This window comes from Triticum urartu, chromosome 2A, assembly GCF_056163025.1.
Source record: "Triticum urartu cultivar PI428250 chromosome 2A, HENAU_Tu73, whole genome shotgun sequence".
NCBI lineage: Eukaryota > Viridiplantae > Streptophyta > Magnoliopsida > Poales > Poaceae > Triticum > Triticum urartu.
Window position 1 is genome coordinate 70,968,357 of NC_141874.1, and position 25,087 is coordinate 70,993,443.

Sequence of the window (25,087 nt, forward strand, 5' to 3'; positions counted from 1 at the left end):
GTTGTTTTGCTCTCTAAAAACCTGTCTACCTTTTCAAATTTTGAAAATGGTGGAATAAAATTTGGTCATGGGATTATAAAATAGTTCATGAATTTGAAAAAAGATTTGTGGATTCTCAAAATTCAGAAGTAGTTCATAAATTTGAAAATTGTTTGTGAATTAGGAAAATGTTCAAGAAATTGAAAAAATGTTCATGTATTTGAAAAGTTCATGGATTTAAAAATATTCATCGACTTGGAAAATGTTCATAAATCTAAAAAACATTTGTGAATTTGAAAGAAAATGTTCACAGATTAAAAGGTTAATGAGTTTGAAAATATGACTCAAATTTGGAAAGCTTGTATGAATTAAAAAAAGGAATATGGAAAAAATTCACAAATATTCATGACTATTTCTTTTTATGAAACATTAGATTAAAAAGTAGATAAAAAACACAAAAGGGAAGAAAAACAAAGCTTCCCAGAAACATGAACATTTCAAAGAGTTATGGGCCGGTGAAAGGATCAAAATGGACCTAGAGAGGGGGTGATTAGGTACAAATGCAGATTTTAATTCCTCTATTACTTTGCAATTTTAGGCAATTATACGGAATGTGAAAGTGAGCATAACAATTGTAAAGTATAAGATCTTTATGATGTGAGAGTATAAGAACAAAGCTATTTATCATGTGTATGAGTGGTATATTTGCATTGGATATGAATGGATAAGCACATGATGTGAGAGTGGAATATGTTCAAAACTATGAGCATGTGCTTATCTTTTTGTGATCCCCATTGATCCTCTCTTAATAGTGCAGAGTCCCTATGCCCAAGAACAAAACCGAAGAAGGCTACACCTATATGTTTATCTTCGTCTCTCCATTCTTGAGCCATATTCATTTAAATGGGTTCATTATCCACACACAATTATTTCACATGGTGATATTGACCGAACCTCGATGGCGAGATCCGATCCGTTGTTGCGGCCCGATCTTTCACGACACTCCACCTCCAATAGCAGCAACCTCTCGCCCGCGCACGCGATGTACACGAAATAGAGGGTTTGAACCTTGCGGCTCTGCACGAGAAAACCAATCTCGACGGCGGTACTCACGCGCAAAACAATTTCCTAGCAGAAATCGCAACACAGAGGTTTTCTAAAGCTTCCTCCAAAACTTAGGGATTTTTAGACAGCTTCCCCCAAAACTCGATACAGGTATTTACCCTAAAACCACATCATGTTTATTCATAAAATATAACCTGATTTTTACAGCAACACACTATGGCTTTATATAGCAGCCAGAACATCTATCCTGACTTGGAAAGCAAGCTCCCGGACTAAAACTCACGGAAAACAAAGAAAGGAAACCTGGATCGGACGCCATATTTAAATAATACTAAAAGATTATATGCTTTATATTCTAGCAATATAATCCTTACAAAAGATTGACCTGGACTCTTTTGAACTTGTGCGTAGACATCTAACTGCTCTGTTGGTGGACCCCATCCAATATCACATAAGTTTAAACAGTCACGTATCTTCATGATTGGTTTGTTAAAGGGTAGACCACCCTTCTTCTTGCGTGGACGAAATAAGAAAATAATTCGAACCCTTGTTCTGGAGAATCGTGCAAAGAAATCAACAAATATATTTGTTGTTTTATCTCTGACCAACGTACGTAACCTGCATGCATATCTATCAATCCTTGGCTGGTCTCTTTCCTCCAAAAGATAAAAACAAACTCCCTTTGTACTATACGTGCAAGTACTAGTCTGTTTTAGCATGAAGACAATGATGCATCTGGTCAGCTCCAGGCTTGCTCGTGTGTACTTTCCTGATTGACCAATGTAATCGTTGTTTGTCTCAACTTGTTCTGATCATTGCACGATGTTGCATGCCTGGACGTAACGACGACTAGCTCATCGACGTCTTTGTATTTCTGCCGTAGACAGGTTGAAACATGTACATCGCCCACTGTGATTTCTAATGGTGCAGCAACAACTTGATCCCGACCATTAGCTTGTGCGTCGTTATTGTAATCGGTACACTTACAACCGGTTGTATCACATGGACTAAAACATGGGATACACTTAGCAAATGTGATTAGTCCCAACATCGAAACATACTTAAAAGGCAAGATTGCACTTTCAGGCGTCCCAATTAGTAAGAGGCCTAAGAAACTCTCAGTGTACCATCTCTCAAATGAGACTAGTGACGGTGCTAGCCACCTCCAATACAAACACTTTCGACTCCGCGATGACCGATAACGCTGGAGGAACCACCGACCTGATGTGGACAGAGAGGAAGAAACAAGACCCTCGACAAGACTTTCACAGTCATCAAGGTTTTGCTTGGACACAAACGATGGCTCCTTGAAGACATTGTAGGAACACATTGAGGCGGTGACCTGAAACTTTTATTCGTGATGACTACATCGGCACCAGCCGAGCAACGTCACCTAACAAACTAATTCTGTACGTAGAGTCCATTATTAGACCATTTATATACCAGTTGAACAACAACTACTCTCTAGATCAACAACAATTAATATGGATCTGAGGGTGTAACCGTTTTTAACTGAAAACAACAACTCCCTCTATATCGAAATATGAGACTTTTTTTGTGTAGTTGACTATAAAATCATCCTATATTACTGTTGATAATTAGGCCTTATTAAAAATAACACGACACTAAGAAATAATGAGGTAGGATCCATTATGAGACCATCTATATACCAATCAAGTCTTGGCACGCAACAACCCTGACATCAGCGAATCGGCATGTGGTTGGATGGTTAGTAGGACGGTGGTATCCCAGCCCATCAGAGTTCAAGTTCTAAACTTGACATTGGTGCTCGCATTATTTCTGAATTTATTTTAGACTTTCGACGATGTTCGTTCAGTGCGAGTAGACGTTCCATTGACTGCGAGGCGCCTGACTTCATAAAATCTCAAATCTCAAGATGCTATGCCGGCTCAGTCTTTCAGAAGTGCTCGTAGGGTAAGGCGTGCATGTGCACGTTTATAGAGATGAGTGTATGCTCGTGTATTATACAGTGTTAAAAAAAGAAAAGCAATCCTGATCTCAAATCTTCAGAATCCAAGCCTAGGCAGCCTTTTCCGGAAGCCAACCAAACAGCCCCAACTTTCCCCAGTCCGACCGAGCCAACAACGCGGCCCGCCGGCCCCCTCCTCTCCGTCTCGGCCTCCGCCCCGCCGCCTCTACGTCATCTCCTCCCTCGTCTCCTCGCCTATGACACAGATCCCCTACTCGATTGCCGCCGCCTGAGCAGCCGTGCCCGAGAGCCCGCCCACCCACCGCCCCACGCCCTGACGCCGCTCCGGTTCGCCGCCGACCGCAGCAGCGGAGAAAGCGAGAGGGAAGATGCCTAAGCGGACGACCCACACGTACTCGAGCGAGGACGCGCTGCCGGAGGGCCCCGAGTCCGACCTCTTCGTCTACTACTGCAAGCACTGCGCCTCCCACGTCCTCATCACTGGTCAGTCGGCTCCTTCTCCCTCACGCCCCCCTTTCTTGGTTCCTCTTCGTTGCAGCGTGGGCTTGTATCTGGAGGCTTTCGGTTAGTTTTAACAGATCTGAGAAGTCCCTCCGGATGTTCTAGGCTAATGTTGTTCTTTTTAGCTGAAGCACCGAGTGGGGATTCTTGTCAACGAAGTGGTAGTCTTTTTTTCTTTCTTATTAGATAACCCTGCAGGAGCCCTGCCTGTGTGTTAAGAAGAGTATACTCGAGGTTAATTAGGGCCTCTTTGATTCGCAGGATCTTCAAAACACAGGAATAGGAAAACAATATAGGATTTGAGTGGCATGCTCTCTTCAATCCTACATGATTTGGAAACTATACGAATTTGGATAAAATAGTGTTTGATGCCACATCAAGAACAAAGGAATTGTAAAAGGAGGTTTCAGTGGATGGAAATTTTCCTCCAAAACAGAGGGCAAAGCAATCCTTTGGAAGTTTTCATAAGGATTCCAATCTCACGAACCAAACCTATGTAGGAAAAATTCCTAAGGATCTAAATCCTGCAAAATTTCCTATGAAATTCCTCTGGATGAAAGAAGCCCTTAGGTAAACTGCACGAAAACTAGATGCAAAGGGTACTAACCCCCAGCAACGAATGCCAACGAAAAAATGTCCCCGCCGCGTGCCCTCCCCGCAAAAACACCGAGTGAGACAGATCCAGTGTGACCTGCTCTGGGGGATTGGGGAAGACCACAGCAGACTTCAAATCAAAGAAGCATGAAAGATGCAATGTCAAGCACCGCACAACCACCCCACTATCACCACTGCCGCCAAAACCGCTGTGGGAGGAGCGGGATCAGGTCTCCCCGACTTTACCGGTGGTGAAATTGCATCTCAAGGATCCGCATCGTTCATAATCAAGAACATGAGTAGCTAAAGGGATTCAGCTTGCTAGGAGGTTTTCTTCGTTTGTGTGTCAGCATTGTGAACTTTGAATTTCACCCTTGTTCTTCTGAGCTTAATTAATACTAGTAATATGAGTTTTCTCTTAGCTGAGCTTGCCATAGATGGTTCCTTGGAATAGTAGAAAGCTGTACTGACCTATGTTTGTAATTTGTCACAGATCAAACCACAATAACTTGTTTGCATTGTCCAAAAAATCCGCCTATTAACTGGCCAATTAATCCCTCCTCGGAGGGTCACCGAGTAGCTGATTAACTGATTAATCGGACTTTTCGCCTTTTTGTCCTCACTTTGAATCTTGTCATTTTTTCTTGTTTATAATTGTGTTGTTTCATATGATTAGCAGTTAAATCTAGCTAGTGATAGCAATTTTAAATTGCTAAGTTGAAATTCCTTTCTGACATTGACTACTTTCAAGATTGTTGTATTTGATGTGCCCTGTTAATACTTAAGTATCTGCTATAAAATCAGTTCTGATGTGTTTGTTATAAAGATACCCTATTGCAGAAAATGCCAAAGAGGAAGACCGACCGAGCACATGTTCTAGATAAGGCAAAGCATCTTGCGAGGTTAAATGTGAAAGATGCAGGAAAAATCTTGTTGAAACGGTATACTAATCATACCTTGTAACTTTGTTATTGTTAGGTACTTGAGTCGAATCCCATGTTTTCTAATATCATTGCACAATTGATAGACAATATTACACCTTGGTAACGCGATGTTATGTATGCTCACTACCCTGGTGAAATTTGCCACTTTATCTATTATCACGTCGTATGTACCCATGATATGAGTGCTGCGATCTTAAGTGTGCACAATTGTTTTTGAGAAGAAAATCCAGTGGTAGCTGCATCAACTCAGGGTAAACTTACACAACTTTTTATTGCATAACAGTAGCCAACTTGCAAATGAATAATTTTAATGAGGACACATTTAAAGATTGAATCTTCTATAAAAAAAATTGCCCAGAGAAAAAAGATAAGAGGAGACATGAACACAACAGATCATAGTATTTTATCTCTCAAACACCAATTAACAACACCTGCAGTCGGACCATAGGATGTACTCCCTCTGTAAACTAATATACAACTTTTTAGATCACTACTCTAGTGGTCTAAAAAGTCTTATATTAGTTTACGAGGGAGTACTACCTTTTTGCTAATTAACTAACTCATCTCTTTTAATGGCACGCCCCGCAACACAGCACATGCATGTACATATCAACTCTTGCGGGTCAGTAACTATGACCTGCAATCAGTATAGAGCTAGTGCTACTGTTAGAATCAATTTTCCCTGTATCAGATTTATAGATATATTCTGTACTTTGAAATATGTGAATCCTTCTACACCATCCACAGTTTTCATGTGAATACTCATTTGTAGTAACCACCGAAGGGTCATTTGTCTTAAGTGATTCCATTGTTGCAGTGGACTACATTTTTGCTGATTATATAATGTAAGTATCTCTGACGCAGTGGAGAAGGAAAGCTCGAAAAGCAGTTTCGCATGACCTGTGTGGGATGCGACCTTTTTGTTTGCTACCGATCAGAGGAAGATTTGGAGCTTGCTCCTTATATATATGTTGTTGATGGAGCACTGAGTTCGGTGGCGGCTGAGACAAATCCACATGTAAGCGTGATGGAACTTCCTTTGATCTTTCCAATCTGTTTTATTATTTTGTAAGCTAACAGACCATGGAAACTGTAGGATGCGCCTGTACCCCCTTGCATAACACAGTTGCAAGGTGGACTTGTCCAAGTTGCCATTGAAGTAGAAGACCGAGCACAACGTTCAGCAATAACAAGTACGTTATGTTAATCTTGTAGTAAATTTGTTGTTTAAACGAATGCAACTAAGCACCGCTGCTCTCCTCTATAACATAATAAACCGGACAGTACTAAGAGGAATCAGTATCATTTCAGTTACCAAGAGAAAAGAAGACGTGACAATTGTATTTATTCTTATCAGGAGTGAACGCTGACGATGTTCGAGTAGCAGTAGCTGCCCCTGCTGCTCGGGGGGAGGCCAACAACGAGTTGCTAGAATTTATGGGAAAGGTCACTTTCTTCAATCTTAATTCTTGGCAGTATTTGAGACATTTCAATGTTGTAGTGTTTGTTTACCTTGGTACCTGTATGGGTATAGATTTTATAAGGTGATCAAACTTCTCACCTGAACATATTTGGTCTGACAATTTATGTAATCAGGTGCTTGGCTTAAGATTGAGTCAGATGACCCTTCAAAGGGGATGGAATAATAAATCAAAGCTTCTGATTGTAAGTTCCCATTTCTCATGTCTCATTTTAGGAACATATTAATGTGCCAACTTTCTGTTAGCAGTCAGTTGACTCAACATTTCACATATTAATAAGGAGTAGTTCATTATATATTTTCCAGCAATCTTCTGGTTCCATCTATTGATTGTTCTCTTGTACAAAAACACCTTGCCTTTATTTAGGTTGAGGATTTGTCTGCGCGGCAAGTTTATGAGAAGCTCCTAGAAGCTGTCCAGCCGTAGAATACCGACTTCAATTGCAGCAGCCTGTACTCTTATCCGGAAGGAAAATGACCCAAGGCCACCTGTATTAGATCTGCTGAAGAGAAGGCTCGGGCCATAGAACCAGGTGTCAGAAGATCAGAAGGTGCTAAGAAAGTCGAAAGGCTGCTCAATAGAACTATAGCTCTGACCTCAGAGTAAGCAGCCAATGTGTGCTGAATTTGCTCATTGTTTCTGTTGTGATCTTGTAACCATTACTGAGATGGAGATATACATTGAAGCAAAAGCAAAATTGTGTGAGTTGTGATGCATGTTGTTACCCATGTTTCGCATGAAACATCCAACATACACATTTGATTTTACTTTTGATTTCTCAGGTTTAATGTTTGACATGAACGATTTCGTATTTTGTGTTGTGCGTTTATTGTTCAAGATTTCACAGGAATATCACCTGTTAAGTACTACATTGGGACCTACAATAATAGTACATATAATGCCTGGAATGTTGAGATTAATCGTGATTTGGTTTGACAGAGTTCTGTGACCTGAGCACACATTTGGAAAAGGAAAGGGAAGAACGAAAAACAACTTTTTTTTTGATTCGTTCAACAATAATATTATTTTCACACCAAAGACGACATTTTTTTAAGAAAGACAGGGCGACGTGCAGCGGCCCGGGCCCAGGCCCTAGCCCACGAACGGCCCGTCCATGGCAGAAACCCTACCCACCAGTCTCGCTCCACTACACCCCAAAGGCCGAAGCTCTGCCCAAACCCTCTGTTTTTCCTCTCCTGCCACTCCCCACATCGCCTCCGCTCCCCGCAGCGCAACCCAGGCGATCCGCGCCGGCTCCTCCCCGGCGCTTCAGGTCGACCCCCCCCCCCCCCCCCCCTCCCTCTCTCCCTCCTTCTACCGGCCCGGCTCGCCTGGCCTCGCCTCTCCTCGCCGCCGTCGGGCCCGACCGATCCGTGGGCGGGCGTGGGTGCTTATTCTCGGCTTCTTGGGGGGCTAGGCTGCGCCGCTTCTTGATTTAGGATTCGGGGGCCGCTTTTTCTTTGTCTGTTTGGAGAGCGCGGGTTAGGATTCACTTGTGTGGATTATCTGAGAACCACAATCGGCAGGATGCTAGGGTTGCTGTGCTCTCTCTTAGTCTTATCAAGTTTATTATTGCATAACTGAAGTTCGTGCTCTCCTTGGGCAGGAAAAATGGCCGAGCATCTCTTCGAGGACATCTTCCACGTGACCAGGATCGACCCCGATGGCAAGAAGTTCGACAGAGGTAATTCGCCCTGGCTGTTATGCATGGTGAATTTACAGTTACTGTTCTACTGCGCGGTGCTTTGCTCCGCCGAATCATGCTGCTCATTATGCCTGTCCGTCTCTTGGAGTTGCTGCTAGCAGTTACTACCTAGCAACATAATTTATCATGGTTCAAAAAAAGCGCTTGGCGTTAATTGTGCGCTTCGCCACCGCCTTGCGCTTTTCTGACCAAAAGCACATGCTTGTGCGCAATTATGTGCAGATTAAGTGCAAGTAAGCGCTAGGCCTTTTGAGATTTAAACCTTGGAATTTATTTATGCCTACCCAGTTCGCAGTGCTCTACAATGTTTGGAATCCTGGACTGTTAACACTTCACATCATAGCGACACTTTGTGCAACCTCGTAGCTGCAGATGATTACTGAACCGAAACATTTACCTTTCCACATCGGTGTGCAGTTAATCGCATCGAGGCTAGAAGTGAGCAGTTGGAGATGTACATGCAATTAGATATCGCAACCGATGTCTACCCAATGCATATGGGTGACAAGTTCACCATGGTTTTAGCTCCTACACTGAATCTGGACGGGACCCCAGACACTGGCTACTATACACAGGTAACATGACCTGGTTCTTAGAAGTTTGATCATGAAATAATTTGGCAGCTGAATGATGTGATAGTTGCCTAAAATGTTGTTATTGTCTTACATGGACTTGTCTTCGTGGAGGACGCATGTTTAGGGGCTGATACCCAGGAAGCTCATGTTATTTCTTTCCTTCTTTCAGGCTGGTAGGAAAACACTTGCTGACAAGTATGACTATGTCATGCATGGAAAGCTTTACAAGATTTCAGAGGACAATTCCAGCAAGGATAAAGGACCTACTAAAGTGTATGACTTCTCTGAACTCTAGATTAGTGATTTTGTGTGGGTTTTTAATCTTGCAGGATTTGATTTATGCGATATGTTTGAGTAATATATGATTTAATGTGGGATTGATTTCTTACCTTCATATAGCTGATGAAGAATTTGCCCTATAACCATGTTGCTGAAGCTCATGAGTTTGAGAGTGCATAATGATTCTCTTATTTGCCCTTCAGCTCCTTAATCCTAGCTTCTTAATATGTTCAAAAAAAATCCTAGGTTCTTAATGCATGTCCATACAATCCTGTGTGGGTGGGGGAGGGGTGTTGAGATTGCTTGATGCGCGTATTACTGAGTAACCTGGTGAATATACTCCAATATAAGGGGTGGTGTTTGAGATTGCTTCCTTTGAGTGTTAGTGAGTAACCTGATGTATACATGGTCAAAGATAATGGGTGGGTGGGGTGCGGCAGTTCAAATTGCTTGATGTAATTGTAACCTAGTGTATATACATGGTCCAAGATAAGGGGTTGGTTTTGGGATTGCTTAATTTGATTGTTACTGAGTAGCCTGATGCTATATACACGGTCCAAGATGAAGCTCGGCTGCTTTCCCTTGAAATGTTAGTACAAATGAAATAATGCCATGGGCATTGGGCTGTTCTCATGTGGAAATCTTTGGTGCAACTCATAGTCTCATACAAAGAGCAAAGTTCCATCTGTTGAAGGGCTGATTGAAGGATTTGGTTTTACATATTTGATATTCCTCGCTTATAGTTTGTACTTACTAGAAATATTGTTAAATATCTGCAAAAGGAGCTCATTTTTCTTATGAAATGGATATAGGTGTGTTGACGGTCTTTTCTCGTTTTTGAGCCATATATAAGCATGCTTGGCTAGTTGTATTATGTGAATCACACATTCACACCATGCAGTAGAAGTGCAACTCAGAATGCCTATTTTTATATCTCAAACCGAACCTACACCTTTTACACCTGTATATCTCAAACTCAACCAAGTGATTTGACCAATTCACTCGTGCAACTATTCTAATGATTTTACCCACCTTTTCCTCTCTCCAGGGAGATCTATGCATCTTTTGGCGGCCTCCTGATGTTGCTCAAAGGCGATCCTTCAAGTGCTGCTAACCTCGAGCTGGATCAAAGGCTGTTCCTCCTCATCCGAAAGGTGTAAGCGTGTAATCTACCGGATAACCAGTGCTTGTAGTTCACTCAGGGCTATACCAAGCCTGTGATTGTTTGGATGCTAATCGTCCTGCACCCTTATGTACTCTTTTGGCGGTAATATGACTCTAGATTGGTACCATTCTCTGTAGCACCAGTCGCTTATTCCTGTTCCCCTGGAGCGCATTATGCGTGTTACTAACTTATGTTGTCGATGTTCCGGGTAAATTACGATGCTGCGTGAATGTTATCTTTGGTAATAATTATTATCACTGTGTGAATGTGATGCTGGTGGTCCGGTTCTACTGCATCTTTGTTTGTCTGAACTTCGCGCACCCATATCTTGAACCAAACCTCCAGCAGGTGAACACGCATGGTGGATAGCTGCTGCACATGTTTGGATTGGTTTCAAAATTCACGTGCCATTTCCTTCCTGGCCTTCACGTACACGAGCAGAAGCATTTACTGGCAAATGCTATTATCTTTGCTCGTCTGAACTTTGCACAACCAAATCTTAAACAGGGTGGTGATGCAATTAACCATGAACCAGTAAGTAGTATAGAGATCAACTTGGAAAATTCCCAACATGATGTAAAATTAGAAGAATGCGAGCAAACGAATTTCGGGCACGGCTTGCTCTTGGCGGAACCAGCTAACTACTTCACCCATGATACATGACGCTAAGAAACTACACAGTGGATATGATGGTGTATATTCCCCGGTTTCATTCATTCATTTCCGGTATCCCTGCTGTTACTTTCACATGTTTCTTCCTGCCCCCTCAACAAATCCATCCTACATAACAAGATGATGAAATGGCACCGCCCCGCGGCGCGGCGGTGCGTCGACGGGCGATCACTACTCGGCGCCGTCGGGTTGCTGCTGCTTCTGGTCGCCGAAGATGCGGGCGCGGAAGTCCTGGACCATGAGCGGGAGGCCGTTCCGGAGCGCCACCTTGGGCTCCCAGCCGAGCAGCTCCTTGGCCTTGGTGATGTCGGGCTTGCGCTTGTGCGGGTCGTCGGCGGTGTTTGCCCGGAACTCGATGCGCGCGTTGGGGTCGATGGTGTCCTGCACCACCTTGGCCAGCTCCAGCATGGTGAACTCCCCCGGGTTCCCCAGGTTGAAGGGCCCCACGTGGTCCCCCTCCATCAGCTTCATCAGACCCTCCACCTGCACCATCACACATGCATTTTAGACACTACAACAAAACACTTCCTTGGTAAAACCACGAGATTCACCCATGGATGCCATGACACCGAGCTCTGAGGTACCAATCTGGCAAGGACGACGGCATGGACGTGACATGACACGGCACTCTTGGTCGATGGAACAGTGGGGACTCGTCGTGGTTCAACGACAAAGGGGCTCGATCATGCTGTTCCCGGGAGCCAAAAAGGGTGATGGAGATGTTGCCGTGTCCATGGGCAGCAACAGTGCACCAACCAGTTTGGAAACACCTGCACCTGCGTGCGTGCGTGGTCCAGATCGATGCGTACGGTGCGCCATCTGCCTCGGCCGTCCGTTAACGACCCTTCGTTCGTGCAGTTTCATCTAAATTACACATTGCTTCCCGTCGAAGTCGAAGCAGCAACGTACGGTACGGGAGAGAGAGACCACACTAGCGGTAGCACAGGGCACAGCGATGCAAGAGGTCCACGGCCTCGGCCGGGACAATTACCGGCGAGGCCCAGCTGATGATCGATCGAGCCAACTCGGTCCGTGTCAGTAGGGTACATGGTCCAAGGCCAAAACAAAAAAGTGCTAGCAACTCGGCGACTCTGTACTTGAGTAGGCAAGGCAGGCACCAGCGCCAAATGGAAAATGGTTGGGACTTGGACCACCCCGACCTAACCGACGTAGCAGCGCCACAGCCGCGTGCCGTTGGGAGCACGGACGGACGACTGTAACAGCACCCACGTACGCATTCGCGTCTCTGGACCGGAGACGCCAACACGTGTAGCTAGGTGTAGCATTGGCATGGCGGCATCAAAGCATCTACACCGTCCGCTCCAAACCGGACTCAAACGCCTGCCTGGGAACGAAAATCTGATCCAGATGGACGCCTCAAACGGGACTCAAACGCCTAGTAAAATGAAGATGAAAAATGTTGCATTGCAAAGCAAACTGTGCTACCATGACCGAGCACATGCGAATCAACTGCAACTGAATTAGCTTAGCCTCAGCTGCACGGTCGATGAACCAACCGATCGATTAATGAAAACCGTGCTGCTGTTGAGGCTTGTAATGGAAGGGAAAAGCATGCGGCGGAGCCACCAGCAAGGGAACGTGCGTGCGTGTGCACATGTGAATCTTGACTTGTGGCCGGCGGTGTGTGTTGGTGAGAGGGAGAGCTTACCAGATCGGAGACGTACTGGAAGCTCCTCGTCTGCTTGCCGTCGCCGTACACCGTCAGGGGCTCCTTCCTCAGCGCCTGCACCAATCAATCATAAATCAACCCAGTGTCACCATATATTAGCAGTTGTTTACATCACACACGTACACCCCGTGCATATACATACAGTACACCGATGCTACCTACATCAATCAAAAATCAATCGACACAATGTCACCATTAGCAGTTGTTAACATCAAGGACAAAATCGTGCCATGCCTATGCGCTTTCACTGGCTAAGCATCGCTGGTTTCTTCATCTAGCCGTGTGGGTGTGGGTGCGCGACTGATCTTCGTGCTAATGTTATCATCTCTTCCACCACACACACACACATGTAACTTTGGCGTGTAAAGAATCGTGTCAAGTTCATAATAAAGCAGGTTTTAACTAGGGGGGTGGTTCGTGTCAGCTGCTTGGGATTAAGAAAATGAGAGTTGGAATTAAGAAAATGAGAGTTGGAACGTGGCGTCCACTTGTCAAAGTTTCTCCATCTAGCTTAGTTTAATTCTGCGCTGCTTTTGCCACGCACGATAGCACGTGGTTTGGACCCTGGGACGAATCAACAAACCAAACACTTGGTCCGCTCATTGCGTGTGTGTCCCCCCATCAGCAAAGCCTAGCTAGCCAGAGGATAAACGAAACAAGAAATGATGAATCATGTAGGTAGAAATTTCCTAAACAAAAATCTACGAGTCTAGGCAAAGGGGGAGGGTTTATGTCTTCCCCGATAACCGGCACTCCTGACCAAAAGTTTGTATGCGCTACATTATGAAACAGAGGAGTATCACTGAAGACTACTTTTTGGAGTATGCGTGGTGGTGTGTTGCTCGGTACAGTGCCATCCCGCGTGTCCATCTGGCCTCGCGTGCCCGTAGTGACTTATTATTTCCATAGGCTCCATAAGCGGATGGAAATAAGCTCTTAACATGCTACACCCGCAAACCCCTGACACATGGAACACGACCTCACAAAGATACCACCAAGGCCCCAACGGAAAGCGGGAGGCTTTTATGCCTTCGACGATAAACGTTATCATCGATGGCGACTATTTTTGGAGCATCCGTGGTGGTGTGTTGCTAGGTGCAATGCCGCCTCGATCGCGTGACGCAACTGGCCTCGCGCGACTGCAATGACTCTATTATTTCTTAACTAATAATGCACTGCCTTTTGAAAAAAGAGTATTTTTGAGGTAGTATGTCACAAATGAACAACTAGAATAAACTAAAGCTATATGATGAACAACTAGAAAACACAAGTAGAGTAATATAGAATGGTACTACTGACTCGGTAGACTTGCATGCATGTGGGGCTGCGGGTTCACCGGCGCGCTAGATGGGAATGGAAGTTTACAAATTACAAGATCGAGGTAGCATACCACTAATCAATTCCTATCGTAGATCTAGATCGAAAAAAATGATAGTATTAGACTAGTGCTAGTGGGAGAAGCCTAGCTACGACTAAGCCAAGTAAAGCGGGAAAAAAGGGAAGTTACGTGGAAGCGTGCATGCTTGTGCATGGGTAATTAGGTTACTCTTTCTCACCTGAGCGACGAAGTTGCTGACGACCCGGCCATCGTCGATGCACATGCGCGGCCCGTAGGTGTTGAAGATCCGAGCGATCCTCACCTGCCAGCACACACACAGATTAGTTGTAAATCAGTTAACCACGCGAAATTACCCTAATTATCTTCGTTTAATATCTACATTTGCATGATGATCCGATGCTAGTAATAGCTGCCATGATTATCATTTTTTGCCTACTAATAAAGGAAAGAAAAGGTGCAGAGGATGCTTTCGTTTCCAGCAAAGTCGAGGTTGCTGAGTGAGTGGTGAATGATTAAAGCAGGGCCGGGCACGAACCTCGAGGTTGGCGCCGCGGTGGTAGTCCATGGTCAGCGTCTCCGCCGTCCTCTTGCCCTCGTCGTAGCAACTCCGCACGCCTGCACAAATACTTCTGTTCAGAAAGAGGAGAGGACGACGGCAGCATTTCTGTCTTTTCCCCATGCATCCCGTGTGCTCCCACAGATAGACGAGGACGGCGGCGATGGCGGCGGCGGCTCTAGATAGGATAGGATAGGAGAGAAGATAGATGTGGTGACGTACCGATGGGGTTGACGTTGCCCCAGTAGGTCTCGACCTGGGGGTGCTGGAGGGGGTCGCCGTAGACCTCGCTGGTGCTGGTGAGGAGGAAGCGCGCGCCGACGCGCTTGGCGAGGCCGAGCATGTTGAGCGTGCCCACCACGTTGGTTTTGATGGTCTTGACGGGGTTGAACTTGTAGTGCACGGGGGAGGCCGGGCAGGCGAGGTGGTAGATCTGGTCCACCTCCAGCAGGATCGGCTCGACGACGTCGTGCCGGATCATCTCGAAGTTGGGGTTCCCGGCGTGGTGCGCCACGTTCTCCTTGCGCCCCGTGAAGAAGTTGTCGACCACGATCACGCTGTCCCCGCGCGCCAGCAGCCGGTCCACCAGGTGGCTGCCCACGAACCCGGCCCCGCCGGTCACCACCACCCGCAGGCCCTTGCGCTTCAGCCCCAGCGGCACGCGGCCGTGGCGTCCGCCGGTGCCGGACTCCTCGAACGCCATCCGTCCCCCGCCGCCCGACTGGTACTGCCGCGACGCCAGCCCCACCGCCGCCAGGTGCGCCACGCTGGTGGACGGGGTGGTGGTGGTGGTGGAGGGGGAGAGGAGGAGGAAGAGGAGGGTGGCGAGGGCCATGCCGACCAGGGAGAAGACGAGACGCTGCTCGCCCAGCACGTACCGGAGCGGCTGCGGCAGCTGCTGCCTGGTCCGCGGCTTGCTCTCGGCCGCGCCGTGCGCGCCGTCGGCAGCCGCCGCCGCCTGCTGGCCGCGGTAGGTGAGCTCGGAGGACGCCATTGGCCTCGGCCGATGGGATCGCGTGATCTCTCGGCTCCTGAGCTGTGTGCGCGCGGGGAGGGGGGGTGTGCGGGAGAAGAGGGCGAGGAGTGGCGCGTATTTGAGGAGGAGGTTGAGGTTAGGTGGGCTGGCCGCGGGCGGCGCGTGGGCCGTGCGATCGGATCGCGGGCTCGGCCGGAGCCGCCCACGTGGCCCCGCGATCGGCGCCGTCTCGCGGGAGTCAGGCGAGTGTACAGACCACCCCTCGATGTGGCCGGATTTACCCGGCCCTGCCACCGTCCCCGTTCGTGTTTGACTGAGAGCATGTGTGCATTCACCGACCGAGTCCTGCTAATTTTCTTTATCTCACGATGAAAGGATCGGCAGCAAGTGTGCACATTCTCAACGGCTTAGTCACGTGCTGGCTGCAGGCTTCGAGGCAATGAGACTCGAGTGGTGAGAAAACGAAGGAGAAAGTGCTGGTTGCCGGGTAAACGCACACACGGAAAGGACCATTTCGTTCGAAAACCGGCTGAGTACGACTGAACCTGGGTATATATGCTTGATAACGCGTCAATATACGCTACGGTGCACGTGTCATGGTCCGTTGCAGGGCATAGCGTCGTGTGCGCTGCGTGGGAACGTGCTCTCTCGTACTACGTGTGGGCCTTTGTCGGCTGGCTATGGCTAGTAGGCAGTCTCGTTTGGATCGGCATGGCACCAAAAGTCTGAGCTTCCACCGGCTAGGCCAGGCTAACGAACTCGTGCTGCGCTCGCGCGGGATGCACATTTGACCGGCCGTCCGTCGGTGCGTGCGCGGCCAGCGCGGCTGACGGGCGACGAAGTTGGTCCGTCGGATCCATCCGCACCGCACCGCACGCGCACGTCCCGACGTGGCCTTCCGGTGGGCCGATCGTGGATCCATCCTGGCGTTGGTGCGCGTTCGGCCTGGCCTGGCCTCTTCACCGCCCAAAATTGTACGTAGTTTTCTTTTTCTCTTCTCTGATGTTGTCTCTGCTTCACGCTACACTTCGTAAAGTCTCGATTTTTTTTTACGTTATGACAAATGAAGCGCAGCTGGATCTTGTTTCAGCGGGTGGCCGGAGTTTTGTGTCTGAAGATGCACGCAGCCGCAAGTAAAGTCACGATGAGTCTGGTGAACAGTTGGGGCGGCGAGAGTGACGCCCCAACAGGCCAACAGTTTTTTTTCTGTTCTCAAAAAGGCCCCAACAGCAACAGAGTCGGTCGGTCAGCTGGTGATCTCGCTGGCTGGCTGGCTGGCTGAAAGTTCCATGCACGCGTGACAAGAAACGGCAGCCACCTTTTTCCTCCACCTCTAGCGCCCTTGCCGTAATCGTGCCATCTTGTTTGACAAAGGCTGTCGTTCCCAGCTGCAAGGAGCGTACGAAGCTGCCTTCCCAAGCCGGAAATCAGGCCGGCCACCCACGAGTCCTAGCCAGCACGACGCTGCCGGGAAGGGGTGAGCAGGCGGCAAGATGGAATGGAAATATCGAAGGCGCAGCGACGTGAAAACGGGCGCTGATTACTCTGGACAGAAGTACAACAGTGTTTTTCTCTCTTAATCAGAGGTCGGTCTCTTCTTCGCTCCTGTCAAGGAAAATTCGGCACCCGAAATTAGGTCGACGCGACGGCGACTCCATCGTCTGTCGACGAGTGCTGCGTGCGCCCGACTTGCAGGGGGAGGCGAAGACAAAATAGGCCCTGTGGCCAGAAAATTGTTTCGGTGAACGGAACAGAGAGCGGCTCGTCACCTCGAAACGGGCGTCATTACTGAAAAACAGAGCTGGTTAGGGATGATTAGGCGGCTGGTTTATGAAGTAAGGGCCTGTTTGGTTCTAAATAAGTTATCAATTTATAAGTCGAAAAGTGAAAAAAATGACTTATTTTGCTAAACAGACCTAACTTATAAGTCATCCCAACTTATAAGTCATAAGTTGTTTCACCCCAACTTAAAACTTATAAGTCACTCCCTTTTGCGTAGGTCCCACCATCTTTACATAAAAAACAAGGTGGAAAGATGTGCTCAGATGACTTATAAGTCAGGTGACAACCAAACAGACGTGACTTATAAATCAGTGGTTTTAAGTCACCTGACTTCAGTCAGGTGACTTATTGAAACCAAATAGGCCCTAAGTGTACCTGATAGCGACTGAACTCAAGCCGCACCGTAGAGTATCAGAGCTCTTTTTACTAATCAAAGTACTCTTGAGTCTTTGACTCTTTCTACCAACCTTGAAAACAGAGCCCAGCACACATGATTGTCAGAGTATTTTTTTTTCACATCATGATAGATGTTATATGTTCATGATAGATGGGAATATGTATATTTTCAAAAAAAAAATTGCCGTCTACTAATTTACTATTCATCTCCGCCCTTTTCCCGTGCCTCTTTGATTCCAAAGATTTAAAAAACAAAGGATTGCAATGTCATGGCTATATGAATGCTACAAGTGGTTAATTTTTTTAGCCAAGGTGTTGATTTGTTTTATTGTTTCTCAAGGAAAACAAAGGATGCGAATATGCTGGGAACGTTCCGTCCCAATGGACCTGGGAGCGAATGAACGTCCGCGTATAGATGATTAAACACGCAGACATGAACGTTCGTCCAAGACCCCCGCTCCACGCGCTGAGTGAGAACCCCTACCCCCGAACCCACCTCCCTCTCCCTTCCCCCACCTTCTGGAGCAAAGGAACCCCTCATCTCTCCTCGCGATAACCACCTGATTTTATCCTTTCCTCTTCCTCTGCATCAGTGAGATGGCAAAAATCAGCCGCCCGAAGCTTGATCTCTCGGGAATCTTCGACTGGCCCATGAGAATTGATGTAAGCACATACAACAGAAGAACAACCCTCCTCGATTCCCCTCTGAATCGCAAGAGAGAGAAAACTGCGTGCAATTTAGATGCAATTTCAGGGATTTGTCATGGCAAAGATCTGTATGGTATTGAGAATATTATGTAGGTAGCGACGATTTGCCATGCGAAATTTCGCAATTTTGCCATGATTTTGAGGAAGAATATGGACTTTGCGTGGGGTGATGTGAAGGGAAGCAGAGCAATGGTATGTGGAAAATTTCCATGGGGAATATCACAGAAAAAGATGAACTTTACAGGGGGAGAAGATAAAACTAGTGATTTTAAATCCCTCCCACAGATCCCCACAACCACACCATGTGAATGTCAAGCATTGAGTACTAGGAACCACACAAAAAATGAAAGAAAAGAAAAGGCATAACTTGATATGATACGATTATGTTAAGCAATGCATTCATATAAAGTTGGCATGCATATATGTATGTATTTACCATGTAGAGGAATGCATGGCATGATGTGCTACTGAAAATGATTTTGAAAATCTGATTGTTTGTGTTTGGGATAATATTTGCCATGGCAACAACTTGTGATTTGCCATGTAGTGGAATGTGAATATGCCATGTAGATTAATGTGTGAGTATTTGCCATGTTTGTGTTTGGACTGACATTTGCCATGGCATCAACATGCGAGTTTCCAAAAAGTAGTGCAGTGTGAATATGATACGTAATTACATCTGAGAATTTCCTTGTGCATATGTATGTAGGTGCCATGCAGAAGAATGTGTGGCATGATGTGCTGTTGAAAATGATTTTGAAAATCAGATTGTCTTGGGTTTTTTGAAACTCACATTTGCCATCTAGGAAATAGTCATTTTTCTATACTAGCATATGGTAAATTATGGCAAACATATCTATCAGTTGATATAGAAAATTCCATGACAAAATATTAAAGAATTGCTAACTTGGAAAGATATAGTTAAGCCTAATTTGCCATTTAGCTCTTGTTTATAGCTGCCCACCATTGGTTCATTACACAAAACTAATGCCATGAATTTGAAGAATTACCATGAACAAATGGACATAAACTCATGGATATAAACTCATGGACAAGATATAGTTAAGCCTAATTTGCCATTTAGCTCTTGTTTATAGCTGCCCACCATTGGTTCATTACACAAAACTAATAAAAATGCCATGAATTTGAAGAATTACCATGAACAAATGGATATAAACTCATGAAAGTTTGCCATTTAGCTCTTGTTTATAGCTGACTTGGCACTGCCAGGAAAGGGTGAACAAGCGGAAAGATGAAAAATCGAAGGCCTAGCGACGAGGTCTAAGGGAATCTTCAACGCGGACCCTCAAACTGCCCGCATACATCCGGACCGCGTGGTTCGGACGTGTTGTGCTATCCAGTGCGTGCCTGTATCGGTCCGCTTAGCGGTCCACATGCACTTTTTCCCCGCAAACCGAAGACAAACTAGGGAGGCTTTGCGGGCGTTCGGACTGCAGGCACGATCACATTTGACTGCCCTGGCCCACCAAAAAACCTACTTCCTCGGCTGCGTGTGTTCTCGCCCGACGCTAGCTGCCCGCATTCATGCCACTATAGAGCGGCCGCTCCGCATTGACGCTGGCCCAGAGCAGACGCGATCTCTTACTAGCGCCGGCATTGAAGCCGCTTGCCGACCGAGAGAGCGCCGCATGCCTAGATGAACATGCCTCTTCGCCTCATTCAACCAGATTCAGACTGCCCCGCCTATCTTCATTGAATTCATGCGTGTGCTGAGAAACCTACTCTGGCCACATGTTCATCCGCGAGCCTTCCGGCATTAAACACAATGCTGGTTGGCTCCTTGTGTCTGCCCGCTATTTAAACGAGGCCAGACACCGGACAAGAACTGCATCACGCCTTCACTCCACATCTCCTCCTTGCATCATATTCTACACACTCTCCATGGCATCCGGCGAGCAGGAAGAAGGGTTCTCCGGCATAAAAGCCGGCTGGGTGGCTCGCTGAGTCTACCTGATATGAGCTAGGCAAGCGGAGGAGCAAGCCGCCGCTTCAAGCTGGCCCCTGTTGCAGCAACTCACTGCTCCAACCCAGCTCATATAGGAGTGGCTAGTTGCTCCACACCGGCACGCGGGGGAGCACGGTGGCACGGGCACAGTGGCTACCATGGACGCCGCCGTGTCGTCACACTCCTCCCTTGCCTATGGCCGCTCCTTCTGCCACAAACATTGACATAAACGTGCCCTGCCGGTGGAGGCAGCCAACACGTCCGCGTCACCACCGACACCGAGGAAAAGCAGACCATGGGAGGCCATCGCTGCTTGGGTCCCATGGTGGCCTCCGCCACCGCGTCGTCGGTATACACAACTGATGTCTTGCCTGGTTCAGCGCAGTCCATCGTCGACCCTGCCTCAGCTTCACGGAAGCGGAGGAGCCACTCGTCCCCTCCGGCTGAAGCATGGCCACTCCGATGAGCGGCGCAACCGGACATAGGGAAGGTATGGCGGAGGCCACAAAGTCGAAATTATACCTCCAGAGTCGGACGAGCTCCACTTTTTTCGACAATGAGAATATATTAATATCACGAAAATACCAATTACACCCAGTCTCTGCAACAACGCAACATCATAAAGACATTATGGATGCATAGAGCCAAAAGACAAAAATACGAAAAAGAACAAAGAAAGATCCCGCTATAGTGATCAATTCCTTGTACCTATAGCACGAACCACCACCTAGACAACACCCGAAGTCCAAATTCTTCAAAAGCGACGCCTCCAAGAAGAAAACAATGCACAAGCAGCCCGATCATAGACCATAGGTTTTCACCCTGTAGAAGATCTGTGCTCTCAAAACAATGCCTTCAACGACGTCACTGCCAGGCACAACCAATTAAGGCCATGCCTTGGATTTTAACCCTGAAAGCTAAGACTCTGTACTTCGTTTGTGCTGCCGCTCTCACTGCCGATGCCATTGCTACGAGTCACGAATCACTGTAACGCCCCAAGACCGTTGCGCCAGGTGTCTTCCAGTTATTCGTTATTATTGCCTTGTCATGGGTTTGCGTGTCATGCATTTCATCTCATGTCATCATGTGCATCGCATTTGCATACGTGTTTGTCTCATGCATCCGAGCATTTTCCCCGTTGTCCATTTTGCAATCCGGCGCTCCTATGTCCTCCGGCACCCCCTTTTGTCTCTTTTCATGTGCGAGTGTTAAACGTCCTCGGATTGGACTGAGATTTGCCAAGCGGCCTTGGTTTACCACCGTTAGACCGCCTGTCAAGTTTCGTGTCATTTGGAGTCCGTTTGATACTCTAACGGTTAACCGAGGAACCGTAAAGGCCTCGTGTGTGTTGCAGCCCAACACCCCTCCAAAGTGGCCCAAAACCCATCCATCCTCTCGGTCGTTCGATCACGATCGCGTGGCCGAAAACCGCACTCCATTTGGACTCTCCTAACTCCCTCTACCTATATAAACACCTTCCCCTCCAAATTTTCGCGGATGAACCCTACTCCCTCCGTTCCTAAATACTTGTCTTTCTAGGCATTTCAACAAGTGACTACATACGGAGCAAAATGAGTGAATCTACACTCTAAAATATGTCTACATACATCTGTATGTAGTAGTCATTTGAAATGTCTAGAAAGACAAATATTTAGGAACGGAGGGAGTAGATCCCACCTTCCCCGCGCCACCGGACGCGTCCGCGCCACGCCGGACGTGTCCACCGCAGTCTCCACCTCACCCCGGCCAATCGCAGGCCGCCACCTCAGTGTCGCCACCGCCTGGACCTATCCCCCGCCACCATGTGTCGCCGCCTCCCTCTCCTCCACCGCACGACCCGTGAAGCCCGGGCGCGGCCTGCCCGAGCCCATCCGACCGCGCCGCCGGCCCGCGGCTGCCCGCGCCCTCGCCGCCACGTCTCCTCGCCGCCGGCTCCCCCGCCGCCGCGCGCCCTGCTCCCCGGCGTGCCGCCCCGCCGCCTCGGTCGCCGGACCACCGCGCGCCGCCACCCGGCTGCCCGCACCGCCGCCCATCGCCACCTCGCCTCCCGCCGCCCGCGCCGCACTGCGCTGCTGCTAGTCGCCATGGCCGCCGCCCACCTTGCTTCGCCCCGCGCCACCACCCTGCTGCTTCGCCGCCGGCCGCCGCCTCCTTCGCCGCCCCTCAACGCCAACCGCTGCCCGCGTCCTCTCCTTGCCGGATCCGCCCGGACCCGCGTCGCCGAGGTCAGATCCGGCGAGATCCGGTGGAGAAAGCCCCGGATCCGGCTTCCCCGACCTCCTTCGACCATCTCTGGCGAGATTCCAGCGAGATCCGCCGCCGTTTGACTTTTCCCCCGCGAGGTCGTTTTTCTCTCTAAATCCCGGATCTGTGATATTTTCAGGCCATGTTCATCGCATCATAACTTCATTATCGTAGCTCAGTTTCGCGCGCATGATATATCAAATTGTTCGTCTGGATGCCCTCTTCATTTCATTCCATTGCACTATGCTTGTTTGAGTCCATCTTGATGCCCTAATTGCTGTTGCAAGAGTGCTATAGAATGTTAGGTGCTGATTCTTATCAGTTTATGAGCATTTGTTATTTTTGCCATGATTATTGTGTGCTGCATATGAACTTGAGCCCTACATGTGTTTTGGGCTATGCCATGCCATCTTTACAGGGGTGTATGCCATGTATTTTTGTGATCAGTGTGGTGACTATCACAAGCATGCAAAGTAGCTCTCGTAATATTGTTGATTTCAGAGACTTTGAATTTCACCAAGTCATTTCCCTGCTGTTATTTCTATGCCATGTATTCTTGTTGCCACAGAGTGATCTATGCTTCTTTTGAGTATGTTTAGTAAAGATGATTTTGAGATATTGTTATGCTCTATCCATCGATGTCCTTGTTTGCATTTATGGAGTGCCCTAGCATGACTCAATATTGCTCTACTTTTGCTATAAAATGTTTCTGGCAGATTGTTTACGTGTTAATCAATTTTGTCAAGGTTGTTGTAGTTGATCCGTGCATGCTATGAACTTGTTCTTGCTTTTCTTGGCTTCATGATCATGTCTTATTGTTGGGTGTATGCTTAGTTTGTCATGCAATGTCTTGAGTTGAGTGCATCGATCTCGCAAACATGCCTTCATAATTCTGTTTATGCCATGTCCAGTTTTTTGCTAAGTCTGAATCTGTTAACGAAACTTGCTATGTTTACATGGGTGCCATCATATCTTCTGATCCTTTTTGGATTATAGTCATTAAGGGACTTTTGTTATATGCTTTTAGTAGATTCATGCAATGCCTTGCTTTGCTATGATCTGATCCTGTAGCATGTTTTTATCTTGCTCTAAACATTGCTTCCTGATGTTAATTCCTGGCATGTTATTATTTCACTAAGTCTGAGATGCTGTTATGTTTTGCCCTTTTGCCATGCTTGTTTGAACCTGCTCTTGTGTGATTTAGCCGTAGCTCAGTGTTCATCTTTTGTCAAGCATCTTGAGTAGATCACTGCCATGTGATTTGTTGTTATGTTGGACTGCAGTAGCTTAGTTTCTTGTTGCATTCTAGATGGCATCGTGCTATTAATCAAAAAATCGTGCCATTATTGTTTTGCTTGCCATTTGCAAACCGTGCATCCGATTCCGGTGATCTTTATATCGATTTCGACCGAAATCAACTCATCTTTCCAGAGGCACACTTGGTTTGCCAAGTTGAGGCCTGGTTCAATCTTTTCCTTCCGGAGCTTGCATATGCATTGCATATTACTGTTGGAAATATGCCCTAGAGGCAATAATAAATTGGTTATTATTATATTTCCTTGTTCATGATAATCGTTTATTATCCATGCTGGAATTGTATTGATAGGAAACTCAGATACATGTGTGGATACATAGACAACAACATGTCCCTAGTAAGCCTCTAGTTGACTAGCTCGTTGATCAATAGATGGTTACGGTTTCCTAACCATGGACATTGGATGTGTTGATAATGGGATCACATCATTAGGAGAATGATGTGATGGACAAGACCCAATCCTAAGCCTAGCGCAAGATCGTGTAGTTCGTATGCTAAAGCTTTTCTAATGTCAAGTATCATTTCCTTAGACCATGAGATTGTGCAACTCTCGGATACCGTAGGAGTGCTTTGGGTGTGCCAAACGTCACAACGTAACTGGGTGGCTATAAAGGTACACTAAAGGTATCTCCGAAAGTGTCTGTTGGGTTGGCACGAACCGAGACTGGGATTTGTCACTCCGTGTAACGGAGAGGTATCTCTGGGCCCACTCAGTAGGACATCATCATAATGTGAACAATGTGACCAAGGAGTTGATCACGGGATGATGTGTTACGGAACGAGTAAAGAGACTTGCCAGTAACGAGATTGAACAAGGTATCGGGATACCGACGATCGAATCTCGGGCAAGTATCATACCGCTAAGACAAAGGGAATTGTATACGGGATTGATTGAATCCTTGACATCGTGGTTCATCCGATGAGATCATCGTGGAACATGTGGGAGCCAACATGGGTATCCAGATCCCGCTGTTGGTTATTGACCGGAGAGTTGTCTCGGTCATGTCTGCATGGTTCCCGAACCCGTAGGGTCTACACACTTAAGGTTCGATGACGCTAGGATTATAGGGAATAGATATACGTGGTTGCCGAATGTTGTTCGGAGTCCCGGATGAGATCCCGGACGTCACGAGGAGTTCCGGAATGGTCCGGAGGTAAAGATTTATATATGGGAAGTCCTGTTTTGGTCTTCGGAAAAGTTTCG

The 25,087-nt window shown here is 47.1% G+C and overlaps 3 protein-coding genes across 4 annotated transcripts; 2 read left to right on the plus strand and 1 right to left on the minus strand.

The window, feature by feature from the left end:
• The first annotated feature begins 3,104 nt into the window (after nucleotides 1–3,104).
• LOC125535687 (UPF0235 protein At5g63440) lies at nucleotides 3,105–7,789 on the plus strand. Of its 2 annotated transcripts, none has more exons than XM_048698752.2 (7): nucleotides 3,105–3,478; nucleotides 4,917–5,031; nucleotides 5,899–6,052; nucleotides 6,131–6,227; nucleotides 6,392–6,480; nucleotides 6,631–6,699; nucleotides 6,882–7,789. In XM_048698752.2, the coding sequence occupies exons 1-7, from the start codon at nucleotides 3,364–3,366 to the stop codon at nucleotides 6,939–6,941; spliced, it is 699 nt and encodes a 232-aa protein (XP_048554709.1). In that variant the 5' UTR covers nucleotides 3,105–3,363; the 3' UTR covers nucleotides 6,942–7,789. The 2 variants fall into 2 exon arrangements, with proteins under 2 accessions (XP_048554709.1, XP_048554710.1); XM_048698753.2 differs by having other exon boundaries at nucleotides 4,931–5,031.
• LOC125535690 (DNA-directed RNA polymerases II, IV and V subunit 8B) lies at nucleotides 7,662–10,505 on the plus strand. The gene is made up of 5 exons (XM_048698755.2): nucleotides 7,662–7,788; nucleotides 8,122–8,199; nucleotides 8,638–8,795; nucleotides 8,965–9,068; nucleotides 10,123–10,505. The coding sequence occupies exons 2-5, from the start codon at nucleotides 8,127–8,129 to the stop codon at nucleotides 10,232–10,234; spliced, it is 447 nt and encodes a 148-aa protein (XP_048554712.1). The 5' UTR covers nucleotides 7,662–7,788; nucleotides 8,122–8,126; the 3' UTR covers nucleotides 10,235–10,505.
• A 254-nt stretch (nucleotides 10,506–10,759) lies between these two features.
• Nucleotides 10,760–15,573, minus strand: LOC125535688 (UDP-glucuronic acid decarboxylase 4). The gene is made up of 5 exons (XM_048698754.2): nucleotides 14,719–15,573; nucleotides 14,476–14,555; nucleotides 14,158–14,241; nucleotides 12,581–12,655; nucleotides 10,760–11,394 (listed from the first exon to the last, which is right to left on the minus strand). The coding sequence occupies exons 1-5, from the start codon at nucleotides 15,488–15,490 to the stop codon at nucleotides 11,083–11,085; spliced, it is 1,323 nt and encodes a 440-aa protein (XP_048554711.1). The 5' UTR covers nucleotides 15,491–15,573; the 3' UTR covers nucleotides 10,760–11,082.
• Nucleotides 15,574–25,087: the final 9,514 nt, after the last annotated feature.